The 20,798-nt window shown below is 40.8% G+C and overlaps 1 protein-coding gene and 1 long non-coding RNA gene across 4 annotated transcripts in view; one reads left to right on the top strand and one right to left on the bottom strand.

Moving 5' to 3' along the window:
• The window catches only part of MME (membrane metalloendopeptidase), a 132,383-nt gene extending 118,403 nt beyond the window's left edge, over positions 1–13,980 (top strand). For all 3 annotated transcript variants that reach the window (XM_027876124.1, XM_027876122.1, XM_027876123.1), the window contains exons 21-23: positions 4,919–5,014; positions 5,351–5,427; positions 11,957–13,980. In XM_027876124.1, coding sequence (XP_027731925.1) covers positions 4,919–5,014; positions 5,351–5,427; positions 11,957–12,056 — 273 coding nt within the window. In that variant the 3' untranslated portion in view covers positions 12,057–13,980. The remainder of the gene's footprint in view (positions 1–4,918; positions 5,015–5,350; positions 5,428–11,956) is intronic.
• On the bottom strand, positions 12,019–17,190 carry LOC114053206. Its single transcript, XR_003570354.1, has 3 exons — positions 17,098–17,190; positions 14,710–14,776; positions 12,019–12,106 (listed from the first exon to the last, which is right to left on the bottom strand). It is a non-coding gene; the product is annotated as an uncharacterized LOC114053206 (long non-coding RNA).
• Positions 17,191–20,798: the final 3,608 nt, after the last annotated feature.

Here is a 20,798-nt window from a genome sequence, read left to right as displayed (position 1 = left end):
TAGGTAGTAGTAGTAAGGTAGTAGCAGTGGCAGTAGTAGTAGTAGCAGCAACAACAGCAGCAGCAGCAGCAGCAGCAGTAGTACTAGTAGCAGTAGTCGTAGTAGTAGTAGTAGTAGTAGTAATAGCAATAGTAACAGCAATAAAAGGAACTGTTCTACTCTGGTAATTTCCTTACCAATGAAAGCACAGATCCAGTCCAAACTAGCCATTTGAGGACAGGGCTCAGGTCTTATGCCTCTGTATTGTCACCACCTACCCCACAGTCCTACATGTAATTGATGATTAACAAATGTATGTTGTTTGTTGCTGTTAATGACAATGATGCTGCTATGCACCCTTTCTTTTATACCAACAAACCATTCCAGAAATATCGTTGTCAGAAGATGTGGCAGTCCTTGATAATACACTCCAACATCCTGTTAGACGTCCATGTCAAGAAATTCTTCCTGAGGACTTAGGATCAGCTCTCAGGTCCCTTCCTACTAATGCTACTGAACAACTTACCCACTTCCTCCAGTAACCCAAATTGTAACTCACCCACACTTTTCATGCTGTGCAACTTTTGTCCATGTCCCCCTACATTCCATCAGTCAACAAGCTTTGTTAAGTGCTTGCTTTGTGTGAGGTCTACATGAAGCAGCATGGGGTAGCAGATAGACAGCCAACCTTGGAGCTAGGAAGACAGGAGTCCACGGCTCCTTTCTCTTTTTTTTTAATTGGCAATTTTTATTTATTTTTTTGTTTTCAACATTTACTTCCACAAGATTTTGAGTTCCAAATTTCCACCCCATCTCGCCCCTCCCCCCACCCCAAGATGGCATGCGTTCTGAATACCCCTTCCCCTAGTCTGCCTTCCCTTCTATCTCTCCCCCCCCTTCTCTTATCCCCTTCCCCTTCAATTTTCCTGTAGGGCAGGATGGATTTCTGTACCCCATTTCCTGTAGTTCTTATTTCCCAGTTGCATGTGAAAACATTTTTTTTAAACATGTGTTTTTAAAACTTTGGGTTCCAAATTTTCTCCCTTCCTGCCTTCCCACCCACCCTCATTGATAAGGCAAGCAACTAAATATAGGTTATATATGTGCAGTTATGCAAAACACTTCCATAGTAGACATGCTGTGAAAAACTAACACTATTTTCCTTAATCCTATCCCGCCCACACATTTATTCTATTCTTTTTTTTGACCCTGTCCCTCCTCAGAAGTATTTGCTTCTGATTACCCCCTTTCCCAATCTGTCCTCCTCTCTATCATTCCCCTACTCTCTTGTCCCCTTCCCCCCTATTTTCCTGTAGGGTGAGACAGATTTCCACACCCAATTGAGTGTGTATGTTATTACCTCCTTAAGTCAAATCCTATGAGAATAAGATTCACTCATTCCCTCTCACCTTCCCTCGTTTCCCCTCCACTGTAAGAGCCTTTTCTTTTGTTTTTGTTTTGTTTTTTTTGTGGGATAATTTACCTTGTTCTACCTCTCCCTTTCTCCTTCTCCTAGTATATTCCTCTCTCACTCTTTAATTTTGTTATCCAGATATGACCCCTTCATTTTCACCTCTCTCTGTGCCCTCTATCTATCTACATTTATATATACATACATATAATTTTTTTCTCCTCCAACTACCCTAATACTGACAAAAGTCTCTCATGAGTTACAAATATCATCTTTCCATGCAGGAATGTAAACAGTTCAACCTTAATAAGTCTCTTATGATTTTCTCTTTCCTATTTACCTCTTCATGTTCCACTCGAGTCTTGTATTTGAAATCAAATTTTCTATTCAACACTGGTCTTTTCATCAAGAATGCTTGAAAGTCCTCTATTTCAATGAATGACCATTTTTTCCCCTGCAGGATTATACTCAGTTTTGCTGTGTGGGTAATTCTTGGTTGTAATCCTATCTCCTTGGCTCTCCAGAATATTATATTCCATGCCCTTCGGTCCCTTAATGTAGAAACAGCTAAATTTTGTGTTATCCTGATTGTGTTTCCACAGTACTTGAACTGTTTCTTTCTGGCTGCTTGTAATATTTTCTCCTTGACCTGAGAACCTGGAATTTGGCTACAATATTCCTAGGAGTTTTCCTTTGGGGATCTCTTTCAGGAGGAGATCTGTGGATTCTTTCCATTTCTATTTTGCCCTCTGGTTCTAAAATATCAGGGCAGTTTTCCTTGATCATTTCTTGAAAGATGATGTCTAGGCTCTTTTTTTTTTGATCATGGCTTTCAGATAGTCCAATAATTTTTAAATTCTCTCTCCTGGATCTATTTTCCAGGTCAGTTGTTTTTTCAATGAGATATTTCACATTGTTTTCTAATTTTTCATTCTTTTGGATTTGTTTTACAGTGTCTTGATTTCTCATAAAGTCACTAGCTTCCAATTGCTCTATTCTAATTTTTAAGGAAGTATTTTCTTTAGTAATCTTTTGGACTTCCTTTTCCATTTGGCCAATTTTGCTTTTTAGGGCATTATTCTCCTCATTGGCTTTTTGGACCTCTTTTGCCATTTGGGTTAGGCTATTTTTTAAGGTGTCATTTTCTTCAGTATTTTTTTGGGTCTCCTTTAGCAAGCTGTTGACTTGTTTTTCATGATTTTCTTGCATCACTCTCATTTCTCTTCCCAGTTTTTCCTCTACTTCTCTTACTTGCTTCTCAAAATCCCTTTTGAGCTCTTTCAAGGCCTGGGACTGATTCATATTTTTCTTGGAGGCTTGGATGTAGGAGCTTTGGCTTTGTTGTCTTCTTCTGGTTGTATGTTTTGATCTTCTTTGTCACCAAAGTAAGATAATATAGTCTGACTCTTTTTGTGCTGCTTACTCATGATCCTGGCCAATTACTTGAGTTTTAAACTCTTTGTTTAGGTAAAAGTCTGCTTCCAATGTGAAGAGTGTATTGTCCCAAGCTTCAGGGGTTTGTACATCTGTTTTCAGAGGTACTTCTAGGGACCTGTAAATTTTCAGTTCTTCCAAGGTGCTATGATAAGGGGTGAGGTGTTTCATCTCCACCACCACAACAACCTCCACCAGGACAGTGCTCCTCCTCGCCCCAGGACCACCCCTCAGAACTATGACCCAGATCCACGCACCAGTAAAGCAAGAGATTCCTGCCTCAGCCCTGGCAAAGAGATCCCTGCAATCCCCCTTTGATCAGCCACTGGATTCCCCCTCAGTCTGTGGGCCCGAAGCTCAGGAGGCAGCCACTGCCCCAAAGGCCATGCTCAGGACTTGTGGCTGAGACCTAGCTCCTCTCTCACCGCAGTCACAAAATTTTCCCACTGACCTTCCCCGTTGTCTTTGGCGTTCAGTGGTTGAGAAGTCTGGAAACCGCCACAGCTGCCCGTGAGTCAGTCCTCTGAGGCCTGCTCCAGGGTCACTGCGGCCTGCGTTCCCACGCCGCACTGCACTCCTCTCCCAGCCCAGCATGATATACCTTTCTGATCAACCATCCAGGCTGTCTTTGGCTGGAAATTTGTTTCACTCTGTCATTTTGTGGGTTCTGCTGCTTTAGAATTTGTTTAGAGCCATTTTTTTAGGTATTTGGAGGGCTTTGGGAGAGAGCTCAAGACAGTCACTGCTTTCCCTCCACCATCTTGGCTCCCCCAAGGCTCCTTTCTGAAACATTTTGCTTGTGTGACTTTGAACAGTTCACTCAACCTTTCCTGCTATAGGCAGCTCTCAAAGACTTTATTGCAGAGAAGGTGGGGACATGTATTGGTAGGAGTTCCTTGTACCAATGGAACATCAGGCCCAGTCCCCATCCCTATGTACCAGGTGCAGTGTTGGACACTGGGGATGAGAGGGAAGTCTCTGCCCTCAGGAAGCTTCTATTATATAGAAGATACTGTATGCAGCTGCAGCACATAGAACATACAAGTCACCCCCCCCCCCACACACACACACCCCCATTCAGTAATTTCCAATGTCTCCTTATCACCTCCAAGATCCAATTCAAAATGCTCTGTCGGCATTCCAAGACCCTCATAACCAGGCCCTTCCTACCTTTCCAGTCTTCTCATTCTCCCACACGGACTCTTCATTCCAGGGACTTGGGCCTCCTGGCTACTCCATGAAGGAGACCCTCCATCCCCTGACTCCAGGCATTCTCTCTGGTTGTCCCCCACGCCTGGAATATACTCCTTCCTTTGATCATATTATGGACTTTTCTGGCTTCCTTTAAGTCCCAACTAAAACTCCCGCCTTCTATGGGAAGCCTTCCCCAACCCCTCTTAACTCTGAGGTAGACTGAAGTTAAATGACTTGCCTCTCAGAGGCCTCAGTTTTCTCCTCAGTAAAATGAGGAGAAAGACTAGAAGTCCTCAAAGGTCTGTCTGGCTTTAAACCAACGTTCTCACAAATTCTAATCCTTTGGAGAATGTGATGTTTCATATCTTGAAACTTTCTAACATCCTTAGAAGAATATTGGCCTCAAGGGTCTATCAGAACTACAAATACCAGCCAGGCCTGGTGGCACACATCTATAATCTCAGCTTGATTGCTTCACCTTGGAGGGTCTGGGCTGCAGTGGGCCATGCCAACAGGGTCTCTGCACTAAGTTTGGCATCAAACAGAGAACCCCTAGGAGCAGGGGACCACCAGGTGGTCTAAGGAAGATGGAACCAGCCCAGGTCAGAAACTCTATAGTGGATTCATGACCCTACACTTGCAGCCTGGGCAGGATAGGAAGACCCAATCATTTAAAAAATATATATCATGAAATATGATTGTGTACTAAGTGGGGTTGTGTACTAAGGCTTGAGACACTTCTAAGTTTTAATAGTTTAAACCCTCACTAAGACTTTTGGGATACCCTGCGAATAAAAATGCTTTGTCAGATTTAAAAAACTACATAAATTTGAGCTGTTATTATTGCTGTTGTTAGTAAGAATTGAAAGCATACCATTTCTATGTCCTTTCACTACACAGGCCTATCAGAATTTTGTGAAAAAGAATGGGAAAGAGAAGTTACTTCCTGGACTTCAGCTCAACCACAAACAACTGTTCTTCTTGAACTTTGCTCAGGTATTGTGTGTAAATTCTTGATGGACATAGAGGGAGATCTTTGGAATTGTGATTTCTCAATGACTCAGCCAGGCTTCATCCGATGTGACAGTATCTAACTTGGCCACCCTTCCAAGCATGAAGCCACTGTTCCCATGGGGTTAAGGCTGGATAGTGATGTGTCCTCTGTTCCCCTATGAGTTCCTTGATGACAATTGCTTCAGGAACCCTGGGAAGGTTTCTTGCCTAGCTGTCTACCTGACAACCTACCCACTTAAAACCTAAATAAATATGCCAGAATCTTGTGATCCAGAAGAATTTTCTGATGGAATTCTGTTTTTTATGCTGTGTTCCTAGGTATGGTGTGGGACATACAGACCGGAATATGCTGTCAACTCCATCAAAACTGATGTTCACAGTCCAGGCAATTTCAGGTAGGCATTGAGTTGAATGGCCAAACCCAAAGAGTGGTCATTAGTGGTCCAGTGATGTGCAATTATCATGGCTTTTTTTATTGTTGTTCCAAGTTTAAGCTCCATTGTTCCTGTTAGGAAATCCATACCCTCCCTGTACTCAAATCAAACCATTTTCTACACAAGCTGGTCTCGACCCATGAAAAATCTCATCACATTAAGTGCAAAGTCAGTTTTGTACTCTAAGAGTCAAATATAAAACCAGTGGATTGATATTTCAAAGATAGAGAATGAAGCATCTGATCGATCCAAAGGGGTCTTCATGGCATTCTTGCCTTGACCTTCAAGATGATCTGTCCCAGAACTTAGACACACACTTTAATTCTGATAATAAAGATGCACCATTTCAAAAGAGAGGCTGGATGGAGACTCCATGGTTAGAAGCTTGTACAGAAGGGATCAAATCTGTAGCCAGACTAAGGCCCATTGGGGGAAGATGCAAAAGATACAAATTTCCTTTGAATATGAGGGAAAGAGCTTGATCAACAGAGCTGTGCCATGATAGAACAGGACACTGCAGGAGATTACTGTCTGGCTCACATCCCACTGGAGGTCCTTGAGTGGTGACTGAAAGAATGCCTGCCATCATTAGTAAGTGGGAAATTGGACCCTATGCTAAGAGTTTATGACTCTAATAGAACAAAAAACTACCGATTGTTCATTTCATCCATCTCCTGTACTTGGAATCCCATAACATTTACCACTTTTACTTGGGGATGGTGGAAAAGTCTGAACCTGGGATTTCTTATGTGTGGGAAATATCCAATGTAGAAATTCACTCCACAAATGTAGATCAACCATTCTTCTGTCACTAACATGCTGAAGAGCTACTTAAGGTTTCATTCACCTGTCCAGGGTTATGCAGCTCGTATGTGCCAGAGGCATGGCCTAACCCCAGCTCATCTTGATTCTAAGACCAGTCTTGCATCCAATATACTTCCATGCTGTTCTTATAAATCCATCAGCTCAGTCTTACTGCTCTCTCAAAGAGGTATTTTAGGCAGAGTTTAAAAAGCAATTTAAAAAAAAGAGAGCTAATAATCTTCCTTACATAGGCTAACATAAAAACTCTACTTAATACATGGATCATCTCCTCCAGCAACTCACTCCTGGAGAGAAGTTACATTATGAAGAAACCCAGGCAAAAAAAGTCTGAAACAGTTAAAGGAGTATACGTTACATGGCAGGAATCACAGGCAGTTTTGTTCAGGGAAATGAGCACATTAATAAATAGGTAAAAGTTTTCCAGGGCCTTTTCTTTTTTTTTCTCTTCCATTGTCCTGCGATGACCTAAAAGTATCTCTTTCAACATTCAGTCACTCAACCAATGCTTATTGTTTCTTTCTTGTGGACGTCAGGGTTAGTCCTCAGTGGTGACTAGCACTTTCATTGTGGTTCAGCTAATACGAATTGAAATAGCTTGACCTTGTTCACGTTATGATTTTCCAAAGGCTTTTTTTCTCCATCCAGTAAACAAAAGCGGCCTATTGAGACTTAGTGGGATAAAATATATAATAGGAATGCATCTTTGGAAAGGGATATCTCCAACAAAAGAAACAGGATCACTAAAGGCAATGTTGGAATAGTATTGTATATTTACAAAGATATACTTAAATGAGGAAACCCAGAAAGCAAATTATGGATGCAAGCATGGTGGCAAGCATTTGTGTGAAGAGTAATGGAGGGAGGGAGAAACAGAAGCTGATTGGGCACCGCAGTGTACAGCAGACTATCTGGACAGAGGGAGGGTATAGATGAGGATTTCAGGAAACCGATCACATCCATATCCAATAATATCATTAGCAGTGTGGAGGATCTTTAGTTCTCCTGGCAGATGCTGGAGCTCTTTCTGCCCAAAAGGAATGCAACTCTTTGTTTCCTGACTTTTCTGGATGAAAAAGGATAGAAGAAGCAAAAAGAGAATGTTTTACTCTGGAACCACTTCTTACGAATAAATACTAAGAATTGATTGCTTGGGGTGGAAGTGATGGGAACCTTGGGATGAAGAGTTGATTCCATTTTATAATTTTTGGCAGAGTGGATAAAAGTTAGTCACAATCCAACATGCCCCTTCATTTGGGGGAGAGTAGATTTCAAAGAAGTTGGAGAAGGGATGGGTAGGACCTCCCGTGCTAAAATTCTGAGAGATGAGAAAATCTCAAGAATTAAATTCTGACAACACAGAAGGAAATAATTGCAAAGAAGGTCAATAGAACTGTGCCATGATAGAACAGGTCAGTGCAGATGCAGCCTGTTTACCCTACTGTGCATCTCTCTCTTACCTTTTGCATCACTCACCATTATGATTTTTTTAGTTTATTTTCCCATAAAAATACAGGAGAATTATAGTGATGTCTCCCTATCATTGCCACGGAAGGAGTGATAACAGTAAACAGTTTTTTACCCCTGACAAATAGACCTTTTCTCACTAAGCACCAAAATTGCTTTTCATCTGGGCCATTTGTGATAGAAAAATTTTGGATTACACACTTCTCTGCCTTAGTAAACAGAGTATATTAGACAGATTTTAACCTTTTTTTTGAAGACTGAGAATCAGTTGCCAATGATTGTAGTATGCTATACTGATGCTACTTAAAGATTTTCAAGTCAGGTCAAGTCAACAAGCATTTATTAAGTGCCTACTGTATACCAAGCTTTATGCTAAATACTGGGGATAATGAGGGAGAAAACATGCAAATAACTATGTATGGACAAGACATATACAGTTAATCTCAAATGGGAAGCACTGGGAAAGGAAAGGAGAAGAGAAGAAGAATCAGAAAAGACTGCTTGCAGGTGGAATTTAAGCTACATATTGAAAGAAATCAGGAGATAAAGGAGCTAATGAGGGGCAATAGGCAGTGAAAAGGCCTGAGTTCGAGAGAGAGAGCATCATCTGTGCAAGGAAGGCAGGTATCACTGGTTTGGATGGTATGTGGAGCAAATAAGGTTTAAGGAGATTGGGAAGTGGAAGGGTAGGAAGGGGCCAGGCTGGGAAGGTCTTTAAAAGCCAAGCAGAGCATGGTGTATTTGATCCGGGAGGCAATAGGGAACCTGTTGAGGAAAGAGCAGATGTTTGCCCCTGTACTATATGACCTGAGACTCCTATGTTTAGTTTCAGTTCTTAATGTTCATTTTATAAATTTTCTGCCTTATTCCTTGATGTGAGGATATCAGCTACCTTTTCTCCCTGCACCAGACTCTTGCCTCCTCCTAATTTCCTGGTTCTGATTCACCACAGTCTAGGAAAACAGAGAACACAGCCTGTTAGAATCTTGTGTAAAGTAAGGGAAAGTAGGCGCTGAGTACAGAGAACAAGGCTCTTCTTTAAGTAAAATTCATGAACTTTAGGACATGGACTTTATGCCTTCTCTGGTGACAACTCAGAGCCCTTTGTGTTATTCCCTTGTTTCCTGTTCTTGGATGAGTTCCAAATGGTTGAAGATGCCAGATAAGTGACCTCTGAACAAATGAAGTGTTACTGTATATACACACATTTTGTATTTAAAAAACCTTTTTAAACTCTGAAGGCATCATTTTATTATTTAGTTGGAAAGCTATTTCCCTTGGGCCTGACCCTGCATGTCCTTCTCTGTGAATATTTCCCATTCACTTCAGAAATGGGTTGTATTTTTTTTAAAGAGTAAATGGAATGCCAAACTTTTGCCAAGGAAATCATTATTTTCTCTAGAGGTAAAAGGATTTCCTTGGCAAAAGGTTGAAGTTCCATTTAGTTCTGGAAATGGGTTGCTTCCTGGTTCTACCCGCTTTAAAAAATACCGTGTTTTGAAGACCCAGAAAAAAGTTGTAGACACTGAGTCGCTGTTCCGAACAAATACACTGGTGATTGATGTGAAAATATTTCTCAAACACATGGAAGATTTTTATAAATCTATGCTATAATCATCACTATTTTCAAAAATAAAAGAAAAGTGTGTTTGGCATCAGACTAGAAATATTGCTAAATCATTTTGCCAGACCCAGCCTATGACTAATTAATTTATCATAGGGTCCTAGGTTTACCCCCTGAAAGAGACCATCCAATGCTTCATTTTATAGAGAAGGAAACTGAGACCAAGGACTTGAAGTAACCTATGCCAAGGTCACATGGGTAGGACATAGGAGAGCTGGGCTTCATTAATTTAACTCCTATAATTATAGCTTTTTAAGGTCTACAAAGTACTTTACATCCTGGGTGAGTTCTGGGAAGATGGCGGAACAGGTCAGGAATTTCCAGGCTCTCCAGACAAACAGACAGAACATTGCCATGAAATGAATGTAGAGCAGCAAAAATAAAGGGATAAAGTAGTTGTCCTTCTAAGACAACTTGAGAGGACCTCAGGAAAGCCTACATCCTTACTTGATTTGATTCTTGAAACAAACGTCAAAGGTAGGTCCTATTATTTTCCACGTGGAATAGACTCTCTGAGACTTAGAGGTGAAGGGACTTGCCCACGTCATGTTTATCGCTAGTATTGGAGGCAGGATTCAAACCCAGGTCTTCTGACACCCAAATCAATGTCCTATGCATGGCCTCTAAAGAGACCTACATCCCAACATTCCCAACAGTATGAAGTAGAAGAGCTGGTGGTTCTGAAACTCTGACTTCACAGTGATTCTAACAGTCTATGATGGGGTTCAAACCCACCGAGTCAAATGCCTATTGGATCCTAAATCCCCCACCTGAACTGCTTGGCCATTCTTTTTTCTCAGGAAAAGAAGATTCTAGAAAATCCAAAATATTAAATATACTCCCTGGATTTACCAAGGGATGACCCCACACTTCAATTACTGGCTTCTTTCCAGAAATGAATGTTTGTTGACCATCTGAAATCAGTTTAAATAGTTGCTGTCTATTGTGCTAGTATTTACCATAATCTGGAATAATTATTTGAAGTTTATTATTGTCAATTCGTATGAAATATCGACCATTGCTTTTCTCCTAACAAGTCTAAGTGGATATAACTGATATTGATGCTGGGGGGGGAAAAAAACCAAAATCTTATTTTTTTCCTTCAGGATATCTCTACCCCTTCAGTGGCTAAATCATTTTCTAGTAATTTACTAAATCAGGACTTTTAGGGAATAAAACCGTCTTTCTATTTAAATTTTTGTTTCTAGCTCTCTAGGTCAGATACTTATTAAAGCACTGACTTCTCACCGTAATATGACTCAGGTGACGTTGTCAGGTGGTGTGGGGTTTCTGTGCTTTGCTTTATGAGACAATTTGCTTGCTCAGGGAAATCCTTTCCTGAAGAATTTTTAACTTGTGCTTCCCGTGAGCTACTGATTTTACTACTACTACTACTAATGATGATAATAACAACAATAATATTTTTTAAAATATACCTGGTAATCATATAGCACTCTAAGGTTTGCAGAGAGCACTTCCAATTTGTTATCTCATTTGGTCAGTATAACAGCCCTGTGAGGTAGACGTTATCATTTTACAGATGAGGGAACTGAGGCAGAGAGCTTTAAGTGATTTGCTCAGGGTCACATAGCTAGCAAGGCTCTGAGCCACTATTGGACCTCAAGGTTCAGCACTACCCACTGTGCCACCTAGCTAATTCTATTAGCACGAGACTTTATTTTACTTATAAATAACATTTGGGGCTTTGGTTAGTCTCATAGATGCCATGATAATTGCTACTGATATTTAATTAGGCCCTTTTGGGCTTCCTTTGAGACTTTTCAATACCACAGATTTTTCAGTCTTCCACCAACATCATCCCCTGATGCCTCCCCATGATATGGGGGTGTCCCAAGGTTTGGAGAGCTGTATTTCAAGGGAGCACAAGTTCAGCCTGGCCCTATCAGGCTGAAAAGGTTCAAATACAGGCTCAGTCTATCATGTAGGTCTCTTCCTGGCTGAGGTCAGAGAAGCTCATGGTCAAAACAAGGTTGGTCCTATCAGGAGATGAGTTGTTTTTTGTTTTTGTTTTTGTTTTGTTTTGTTTTTTCAGCCACAACACTTCATGAAAACTTTCTACCAAGAAAGAGAGGAAGGGTGGTACTCTTTGCTAGTGAACAGCATACCTGTAACTATGGAATCAGAGATCCCTGCACCATTGGGGCATTGAAGTATATTCTATATGTAGGATGTTGTTTGCTTGCATACTTGAATCTAGAAAGGGTGTGGGAAACTTGCAGCCTCAAGGCCACATGTGACCCTCTAGGTCCTCAAGTATGGCCCTTTGACTAAATCTAAACTTCACAGAACAAATCCCCTTGTTCAAAGGACTTGTTCTGTAAAACCTGGACTCAGTCAAAAGGCCACACCCGAGGACCTAGAAGGCCACATATGGCCTCAAGACCACAGGTTCCCCACCCCTGGTCTAGAAGGCTCTTGCATGGATAGATCAATCAGCCCAGCCAAGGCAATGTGTTTTTTTTTTTATTTTAAAGAAGATGCCATCGCAGACTTGTCGATACCCAAGCTACTGGGTTTGGACACACCACTGACAGTGACTTTTGTTTTGTTTTGAAGGATCATCGGAACTTTGCAGAACTCCCCAGAGTTTTCAGAAGTCTTTCAGTGCCGCAAAAATGATTATATGAATCCAGAAAAGAAGTGCCGGGTGTGGTAATTCTAGAGAGGACAGACTGACTTCCCTGGACAGCAGAAATCTGGAACTTTCTATGGGAGAAAAAAAAAACTGTGTACCAAACTCACTGTAATCACAAGAGGCTGATTAACTGGGGGGCGGGGGGAGAAAAGAGAAATGCATTAAGATTTTAATTTCAGGTTAAAGAAAGTAACAGTGTAGCCAAAATTGGATGTGAGCTGCTCAATGGAGGACCCAGGTTAATATCTACTAAACCTACCCCAACTGTGTATGCACGTAAAGCTTTACTCTGGAATAGTGGTTTCCAGTTAATGTTGGTTTCCCATTTGGTAAACAGAATGAATATTCTCACTTGGGAACAGGGTTAATCGCCTATGAGTGCAGATGATTATTTTTAATCAAAGGGAGGGAGAAAATGTCAAAGAATATGGTAGGATAACAGCTGTCTAATGAGAACACAATAGTTAGAAACCAGAGAAATAGGCCCTGCCACCTCTTTAAATGTGGAGTATTGGGTTTTTCTTCCTGATTCATCAATGGCCTCACTCAAACCCCTTCAAAGAATTCTTAGAAGAGTGGGGATTTGGGGCTTGAAGTACTTTTGAAAAGAAGTCATTATTCCTATAATCATTATTTTTTATTCCAAGGCAACTAATTTTTCATAATCATATTCAATTAAGAAAGGAAAATATAGAATAGGTCTCTGTCTTTGATCCTCCACTGACAGATATTGAAAAGCCCCAAGCTCTCTTGTAATTTTCTAAATAATTTCTTGTTCTCTCTAGACCTGATCTTTTTAAAAGATTTGTAGTAATGTATAAATCATAATTTTTATATTTAATTATTAACTGTGTGTATGAAAAAGTAACTGCTATATCTATATATATCTATATAGAGAGATGGACGTGATCACTGATCCACTCTTGGGGATTGGCATTTCAGGTTGAGATATGAAACATTCTTTACATTAAGGAAACATCTGCCAACCAATGTCTGTAAAGTACTGTACAGATTAAAATTTGAGACATTTTTTAAAAAATGATAATTCATATTTGCAAAAAAGCTTTAAGCCAGTACTTTTGTGTAAGATCCACTTTCAGATAAATTTCCCAGAGGCCTGACTGACATCTGTATTGTAGAAGCAATCAGAAATTTCCAAAAATCAATAGTTGATTCCCATGATTTGTACTGCAATGGGTAAAGCTGCTTCTCTGTGGTTCTGTGTAGGAATGGAACTCCCCTGGGTCATGAAGGGGCACAGCCTCACTGGGGCAAGTCTAGGCCTCAGCAGGACGCCCACTTAGCAATGGCAAGGTAACAAGGATACGCTGTTACTAGTCTAAAGATTCCCTACTATTAATTCCGTCACATCAGTGGGCACTGATGTTGATGAGGGCGTTAATGGAAGGGGAGAGAGGACAGGTCCAAAGGCCTTCAGAGTGCTCCTGTCCACTGTCATTGGTTGATTGAATGATCATTCTGCATTATAGCATCATAGAATCTTAGCTTGAGGGCTAAAAGGGGCCTCAGAGGTCACCAAATTCAAATCTGTCATTTTCCAGAAGAGAAAACTGAAGGCCCGGAAAAGTACAATGGCCTGTCCAGCCTAGTGATTGCTAGACTTAGACTTGGAACTTAGGACCCCTGACTCCAAATCCAGCAGGCCAGTCAGAAATGATATGATAACTAATGAAGACCATTGCAGGCTACTAAGCTAATGGTGATTATTAGCTCAGGCAGCCAGTGATATAAGTAGAAATTCCAGAGGGAGCAGTCTCCCCCTCCCACATTTTTCCATGATCTCTAACTATTTCTGGGATTCTACGATAAAGAAATAATGTCCTGCATACGACCTTGATTCCATGTTATGTTTATTTTATCTTTCAATGTCACCTGATGAAAATGTTTTTTATAATAAACAAATTGTGAGACTGATTCTCACCAAGCTTCTAGTGTTAACACTGTTTTTTTTTTTTTAATCGGGGTATTTGAGGAGGTTGGGTGGGAAATATTTGAAGGTCTTAAATCGTGCATTTTTTCTGACATTAGCTCTGAGGTTTCCAACTGGGATGAAACTCTAGAATGGGAAGAATCAAACATTCGACAGAAGTGAAGTCAACTCTCAGTTATCTGGTTTGTAAATAATTCAAGGTATCCCTCTTCTTTTCCTTGCCCTTCATTCGGATCAAGAAAAGAGTTGACATTAAAATTTTGCATCTTTGTATGTGTGGACAGATGGACAGATAGACAGTCTAGAACTTTAATTTTACCACTGAAAGGAAACCACAAGTTGTAGAAATTCTGCACCAATGAACACTTGGGGGGAATTTATAACATAAAGTTTTAGAGAATTTCTAAGGGCTTAAGTGATTCGTCTATGGTCACAGCTACCCTGTGCCAAGGAGACTAAAGCCTGCCCTCTATAGCCATACAGCTTAAATAAGAATTTGGATTAATCATGTATTGTTCCTGTCCCTTATATCTACTGCTCATTGAAAGTAAGAGTAAGTCATACTTTGGCTTAAAATTCGGCTACGTGGAGCAATGTCTTTGGCTATTGGCTGTCTATAGCCAGGAGCAAGAGCCTCTAGGGGTACTGAATTCTTCCGGTGGCAGAACAGTTTCTGGGGAAGGAAACGGGGTGGGGGGGTAGAAAAGAAATGCTGAATCTCACCTGGCAAAACAAGGATCTTCTAGCACATCAAAATTCAGTTACTTCTTGCTCTTCCCACTGCTCCAACCTAGTTCATGTGGCAAAAACACGGGAAAGAAAGGGAAGGAAAGGGAATGAAAAGAATGAGAATGGAAGGAAAGAGAGAAGGATATGGAGCCCCATCCTCCATACTGGCTCTTAAGACCATCTTTAAGCTGTTGCATGATTAGAAAGGACAAGCTTGGCCCCAAAGAAGAACCATGAGAAGACAGCTCCCCCCAGTCCTTGGAAGAGGTGGAGCATCCACAGCTATAGAATATTGCAGAGATAGCCAGATTTTTTTTTCAATGTATTGATCAGTTTGTTAATTCTCTTCCTTTTTTTCTCTAAAAAAAATTTTTGGTTATAATGGATGGCTCTCTGGGAAGGAAAGGGGGATGGGTACTGGAGGAAATTTGAGTGACATAAAAATAAAAGATATCAATAGAAACATAATTTTAAAAATGAAAGTCATCAAAGGCTAGAGGAGCTTCCTTTCCACATCTGAGGATCCTTCCAGTTCCAAAAGTTTATGATTGTGTGAAAAAATGGCTCTCTATTCCAGGGGTGGAGGTAAAGCAGGTATTTCTGAGCATTTCCATATCCCAAGGCCTGGGCTCCTTTCTTACAAATCCATAGCCTATTGGTATTAACAAACGTCAATTAGAGCTGGAAGGAATCTTAAAGTACATTTAGTCCAACTGAGGTCCAACTTGGTAAACGAACTTGCCCAAAGTCCCCAGGTAATGAATAACAGGAAGGACTTAAACACAGGTCTTCTGTGTCCAAATTCAGTGTCTGTTCCACTATTCTGCGTGCCTGTTAGAGCCAAGGGTCTGGTAAAGTAAGAGGGAGTGTAGTATCAGTAGCTCTAGTTGAGGGGTGCCAGTCGACAACTGTCTATCGGTAAGATTAGTGATAAGATTAGGTACTGGGGACCTTTTCTATTGCTATCATGAGCATATTTTGAGCAAGAAAGACAGGATGGAATGTTATCCAAGTACTCTCTGCATTATTATCTAACACCCCTGTGAGACTAACACTAACACTCCAAAGCCCACTATAATTCTCAACAACTTCAGATGGAGAAGTTTCAAAATGTGTCAGCTTTGGGGGGAGATGAGGCTTTAGGCCTAATGTTCAGACAAGTTCATCAATCTCCCATATCAACAACAAAACCATTTCTCAAGTACTCCCAAGTGGTCCTTTGTACCTACTTACTCAATGTTTTTCCATTTCTCCCTCTTGAAATGGCCCCATCCTGGAAAAATGCAAGAGAGAAAAGACCCCCTCCCCAAATATCTCATCCCTCTCCCAATGTCTGCAAAGTCAAGTTTCTTAATAAATGTGTTCTGTTGCCTTTGGGAAGGGGGAAAGCTCTTCTAAGTTGGAGCCCAAACTTCTCCTTGAAACAAAAGACTTCTTTATAGCACCCGTATTCTATCAGGGATAAATTTTCCAGCTCTGTCACAAAACACTAGAATGTTCCAAGATCTGAAAGTGAAAATCGCTCAGAAGACAATAGACATGCATATGTAGTGGGAGTGCATAAGCTGTAAGACATTACAGATAAGGAATTATGATTTGATTTAAGGCTGTCATCCCAAGAATGCTTGACCAAAGATAGGTTATTGATGTGAAGAGAATAAGGAGTAGTCAATGGAGAAGGAGCCTGCTTCACTAGGATCCTCTGGATATCATGGGAAAGTAAGGACAGCCCTCTGTGCCTCAGGTGAATTTCTAACAGAACATTTATGAGCAGACATTGAGAAAAGTAACACAGGATGGGCAGGCATGGATGGGCCAAAATCTGCATGGTTGGAGAGAATACTCACAACAATGAGATCACAGATCAAATGAAAACATTTTTGGTATTTTTACAGAAAATTTCCATTTTCTCCACTCCATAATGCAAAAGAAGTATCTAATCCCATTGCTCTTAGGAAGTCACAGAAATGACACACACGAGAAGCTACAAGCGGTAACAGAAGACTTGAGGAGACAGAGACCCTTTGAGAACCGTCTTTGACGACGTCATGCTCAGTAGACGGCATCTGACTGGTCCATCTTACCATACATGTGCTGATGTTTTCTTTAAACTTATGATCTGAGTTCATTGCACCACAGATTTAGAGCCAAGAGGAATGTTAGAGATTTTCTAGTGCAACCCTCCTCATTGGATAGGAAAAAATGGAGCGCCAGTGATCCCAAGTGACATTTGAAGGAAGCATAAGTGATAAATAGGCAAAGTAGGGTTTGAATCCAGGTCTTCTCCATCTGACTCCAGTCCTCTTTTCACTGTATCAGCCTGGGTTTAAAAAAAAAGTTAACTCTAGAGTTAGTATGGGGGAGGGGTTGGGGAAAACCTACCGTCATTGTTTTAGGTGGTATAGCTGAAATGTTGTCCTTCCAAATTATTGTTTTACAAAACAAATCCACTGGGTTTTGTAATGGAAGCCTGGAAGAAAACGACCACGGAATCATTCCACAAATAATGGTGGGTTACCTACCAATGCAGTGAAGAAAGAATAGGAAGCCTAGTAATTATGATTTACTTATTTTTATGTTTCTGAATTTCCTCTTTACTGAGAAACTTAACGATAGTTTTGTCCTGTTGCTTATCAGACATCATTAACTTCATGCAGCCCTGGTGTGTAAAGTGGCTGGTCTTGGAGTCAGAAAGACCCGGGTATGAGTTTTGCCTCTGACGGGCACGTACAAGCTAGATGACCGTAGGCAAGTCATTTAACTCATTATTAATCTCCCCTGACTGGCAACTCTCATTCTAAGAGCAAAAAGTACACATAAGTTAATTATGTACATCAATGGGGGTAGTGTCTAAATCATAGTTCTCTACACCAATGAAATCAGAGTGCTCCATCTTTATTTGGACCATGTGATTTCACTGATATAGGAAACTCCCAATGAGGTAAGAAAGTTCACCCTCCTAACACGGCTTGACACAATCTCTGAAATTTAGAATCTTAGAAAATTTCTGGGGAGGAATGAGAGATTATGACTCATAAAACCAGTATGTAGGAAAGGCCAGATATAAACCCAGGTCCTCCTGACAGAGGCTAGCTCTTTATCTGATACTTCTACCTTGGCTATGCATGTATGGTCCCTCTGTCTCTCTCTGTAAATGTGAGTGTGTGTTTGTGTACGTTATTTTGACTACACCTATAACTTCATCAGCATAGGGAGTTTCCAGTGAGGAACTTCCTTTAACCATTCCAATTGTAACCTCTCTCTCTCTCTGTCTCTCTCTTCTTCTCTCTTTGTCTCTGTCCTTCTCTTTCTTTATCTCTCTGTCTCTGTCTATTCCCTCTATTTTTCTCTCTCCGCATTCCCTCCTCCAATCCCCTTTACACAGAGATATATAAATATATACACATATATGTATTTATATATAAATACATATGTAACTTAGTATAGATAATGTGTGCTTATATATCATGTTTATATTATATGACTATATATAATATAAAACTTAGTATATATTTATGTATCATGTGTATATACATGACTATATATAATACATAACAGTAGATATAATGTATGCTTATATATAGTGTATATTGTATACATGACCATATAATGCATAATTTAGTATATATAATGTATGCTTATGTATCATGTGCATATTATATACATGATTATATATAATATTTAACTCAGTATAGATAATGTATGTTTATATATCATGTGTACATTATACATGATTATATATAATATATAACCTGGTATATATGGTGTATGCTTATATATCATGCACATATTATATACCTGAGTGTATATACATATATACATGTGTACATGTACATATAACATTTATTCAGTGTGTACATGTATGTACGTGAGACTGTCTGAGGCCTCTGAACTTAGCACCTGGGGCTCCCTACTTTGAGAATGAAGACCATTTATTTTGGCCTCAGGGGCCAGGCTGTGGATGCCACGTATTTTCATTTGGTTCAGAGCTCGACAGCATTTCTAAAGATACCATCGCTTTCCCTTGGCCTCTATACATTCTGCTTAACCCCTTTCTGGGGAGCCTGACCAGAATCTATTTCAGTCTATTCTATTAGAGATCACAGAACAGCATCAGTATGACTAGGGTCTGGGCTGGGAAGTAGTCCTCACCCTCTCATCCCTCCACCCCTCCCGGAAGCAGGAAAGGCTCTGTCTGCATGCTCCTCCAGACCAGCCACAGGTATCTGAGAAGCCCGGGGCTGAAGTTCAGGATCTGGCCGCTGTCTGTGGAAGGAGAAGCCAGACAGCAGTCCGCATGGGAATGTGACCTTGACCTCGGAGCACCTGGGTCTCACCAGCTGAACTAACTGGAGCTTCACGTGGAGGGGGTAAGAGAGTTCTGGGGCTGCTCGGTGCACTGAAGAGTTGTCTTTCCTGTTGATTTCCTGCTCTGGGCGCTGGTGCTGGATGTGTTTCTGAAAAGCACTCAGGCCCACTCCCAGAGGACTTGGAGCCTCTTTAAACGTCTGAGGCATATTTCCTTGCATTTTAATTTTCGTTTGACCATCCTGGGGAACTCATCCATAGTAAATGTTGTTCCAACAATGTAAAAATACCGTCTGCCGGTTCCAGCACCGATCTCATCACATCTCAATGGAACACGTTTATATGGATCCGAAACAACTTCATTACCTGCTAATGGCTGGCAATTTCTGAAACACACATCGTTAGCAGCGCCTGTGCTACAGACAACAATGTGTATACACTTTCTTGAGTTATTGCATACTCAATGGAAACATTCACTTCTTGGCCATTTCTTTTTTTAAAAGGAACTGCAGAATTTTAAATGATCAACAACCAAGAAATCCCATTCAACCAGCTTCGATGAAGCCAGTAGTATGCATTGTGCTGGGTTTAGGGATACAGCCACAAAAACAATATAGTCCCTGCCCTCAGGGAGCTTACACTCTATTTAAGAAATAAAGGGGGAGGGGGCAGCTAGATGGTGCAGTGGATAGAGTTCTGGCCTTGAAGTCAGGAGGACCTGAGTTCAAATTCGGCCTCAGACCAAACACTTGAAGCTTACTAGCTGTGTGACCCTGGACAAGTCACTTAACCCCAATTGCCTCACCAAAAAAAGAAAAAGAAAAAAAGGGGGAAAGCAACATAAACACCTTTAGGCATTGAATTGGTTTGTCCACAGCATCCATTTGTTTATTACTACCATAGGAAAGAACAGACAGAGAAGAGAAGAATTGAAGGCATGAGCATGGCTAACTGGAACACTTCCTTAAAATCAAGACTCTGGGAAGAAACACAAAGCAGAGAAAGGGGCCTCTGAGGTTACTCATACTTATGAACTTTTTTTTTAAACCCAGGCTGATACAGTGAAAAGAGGACTGGAGTCAGATGGAGAGGACCTGGATTCAAATCCTACTTTGCCTATTTATCACTTATAAGTATGAAGTTATGAAGGATCTTCCAGGGGGAGAAGACGGTAGAGCAGAGGGGTTTTCCAGAATGCAAATACTGCTGGGGCATGATGATGTAAGAAAGGATTAAGGAGTTCGGCTTCCACAACAGAACAAGGGGATTCTGAGGACTTCCAAGGTCTTGTGGATAGCCCCTCAACCAATCAGAAAGTGCCCCAAACATTCCCCAAATGACTAGTTCCTTAAGAAAGAGCCCTGGAGGCTAAATCAGTTGCAACCCGTAGGGGTGAAGGATGGGCCCTTGACAGGGCAAAGGCTTTTCTCCACTGCGCTTGCATACTAAGCTTATTAAATATTAACTGACACACCCCGAGGGTGGAGATAGCCACCATTTTTTAATATGGGACCCATGAAGTGAACAGAGTTAACAGAACATGGAAGAACATTCGATGGGCTGTCCAGGAAAAGTGTAACTCTGATGAACTAGACCAATCGTAGCCCTGGTGGGTGGAGTATGGATCTTACTGTTTACAAGTTGATTTGTACCACTGAACCAGAGCCCACATGCTACTACAGTGTGTTGTGCCCGCTGCTCTCGAGAGAAATGTAATAAAGGCTTTCCTTCACTCACTCCTGTAGTAGATTTTTGTTTCAGATTTTTCTAACAAT

This window comes from Vombatus ursinus, unplaced genomic scaffold (genome assembly GCF_900497805.2).
Source record: "Vombatus ursinus unplaced genomic scaffold, bare-nosed wombat genome assembly UNPS02014810.1, whole genome shotgun sequence".
NCBI lineage: Eukaryota > Metazoa > Chordata > Mammalia > Diprotodontia > Vombatidae > Vombatus > Vombatus ursinus.
Note: the sequence above shows the minus strand (reverse complement) of the source record. Positions and strands in the feature narration are given on the sequence as shown.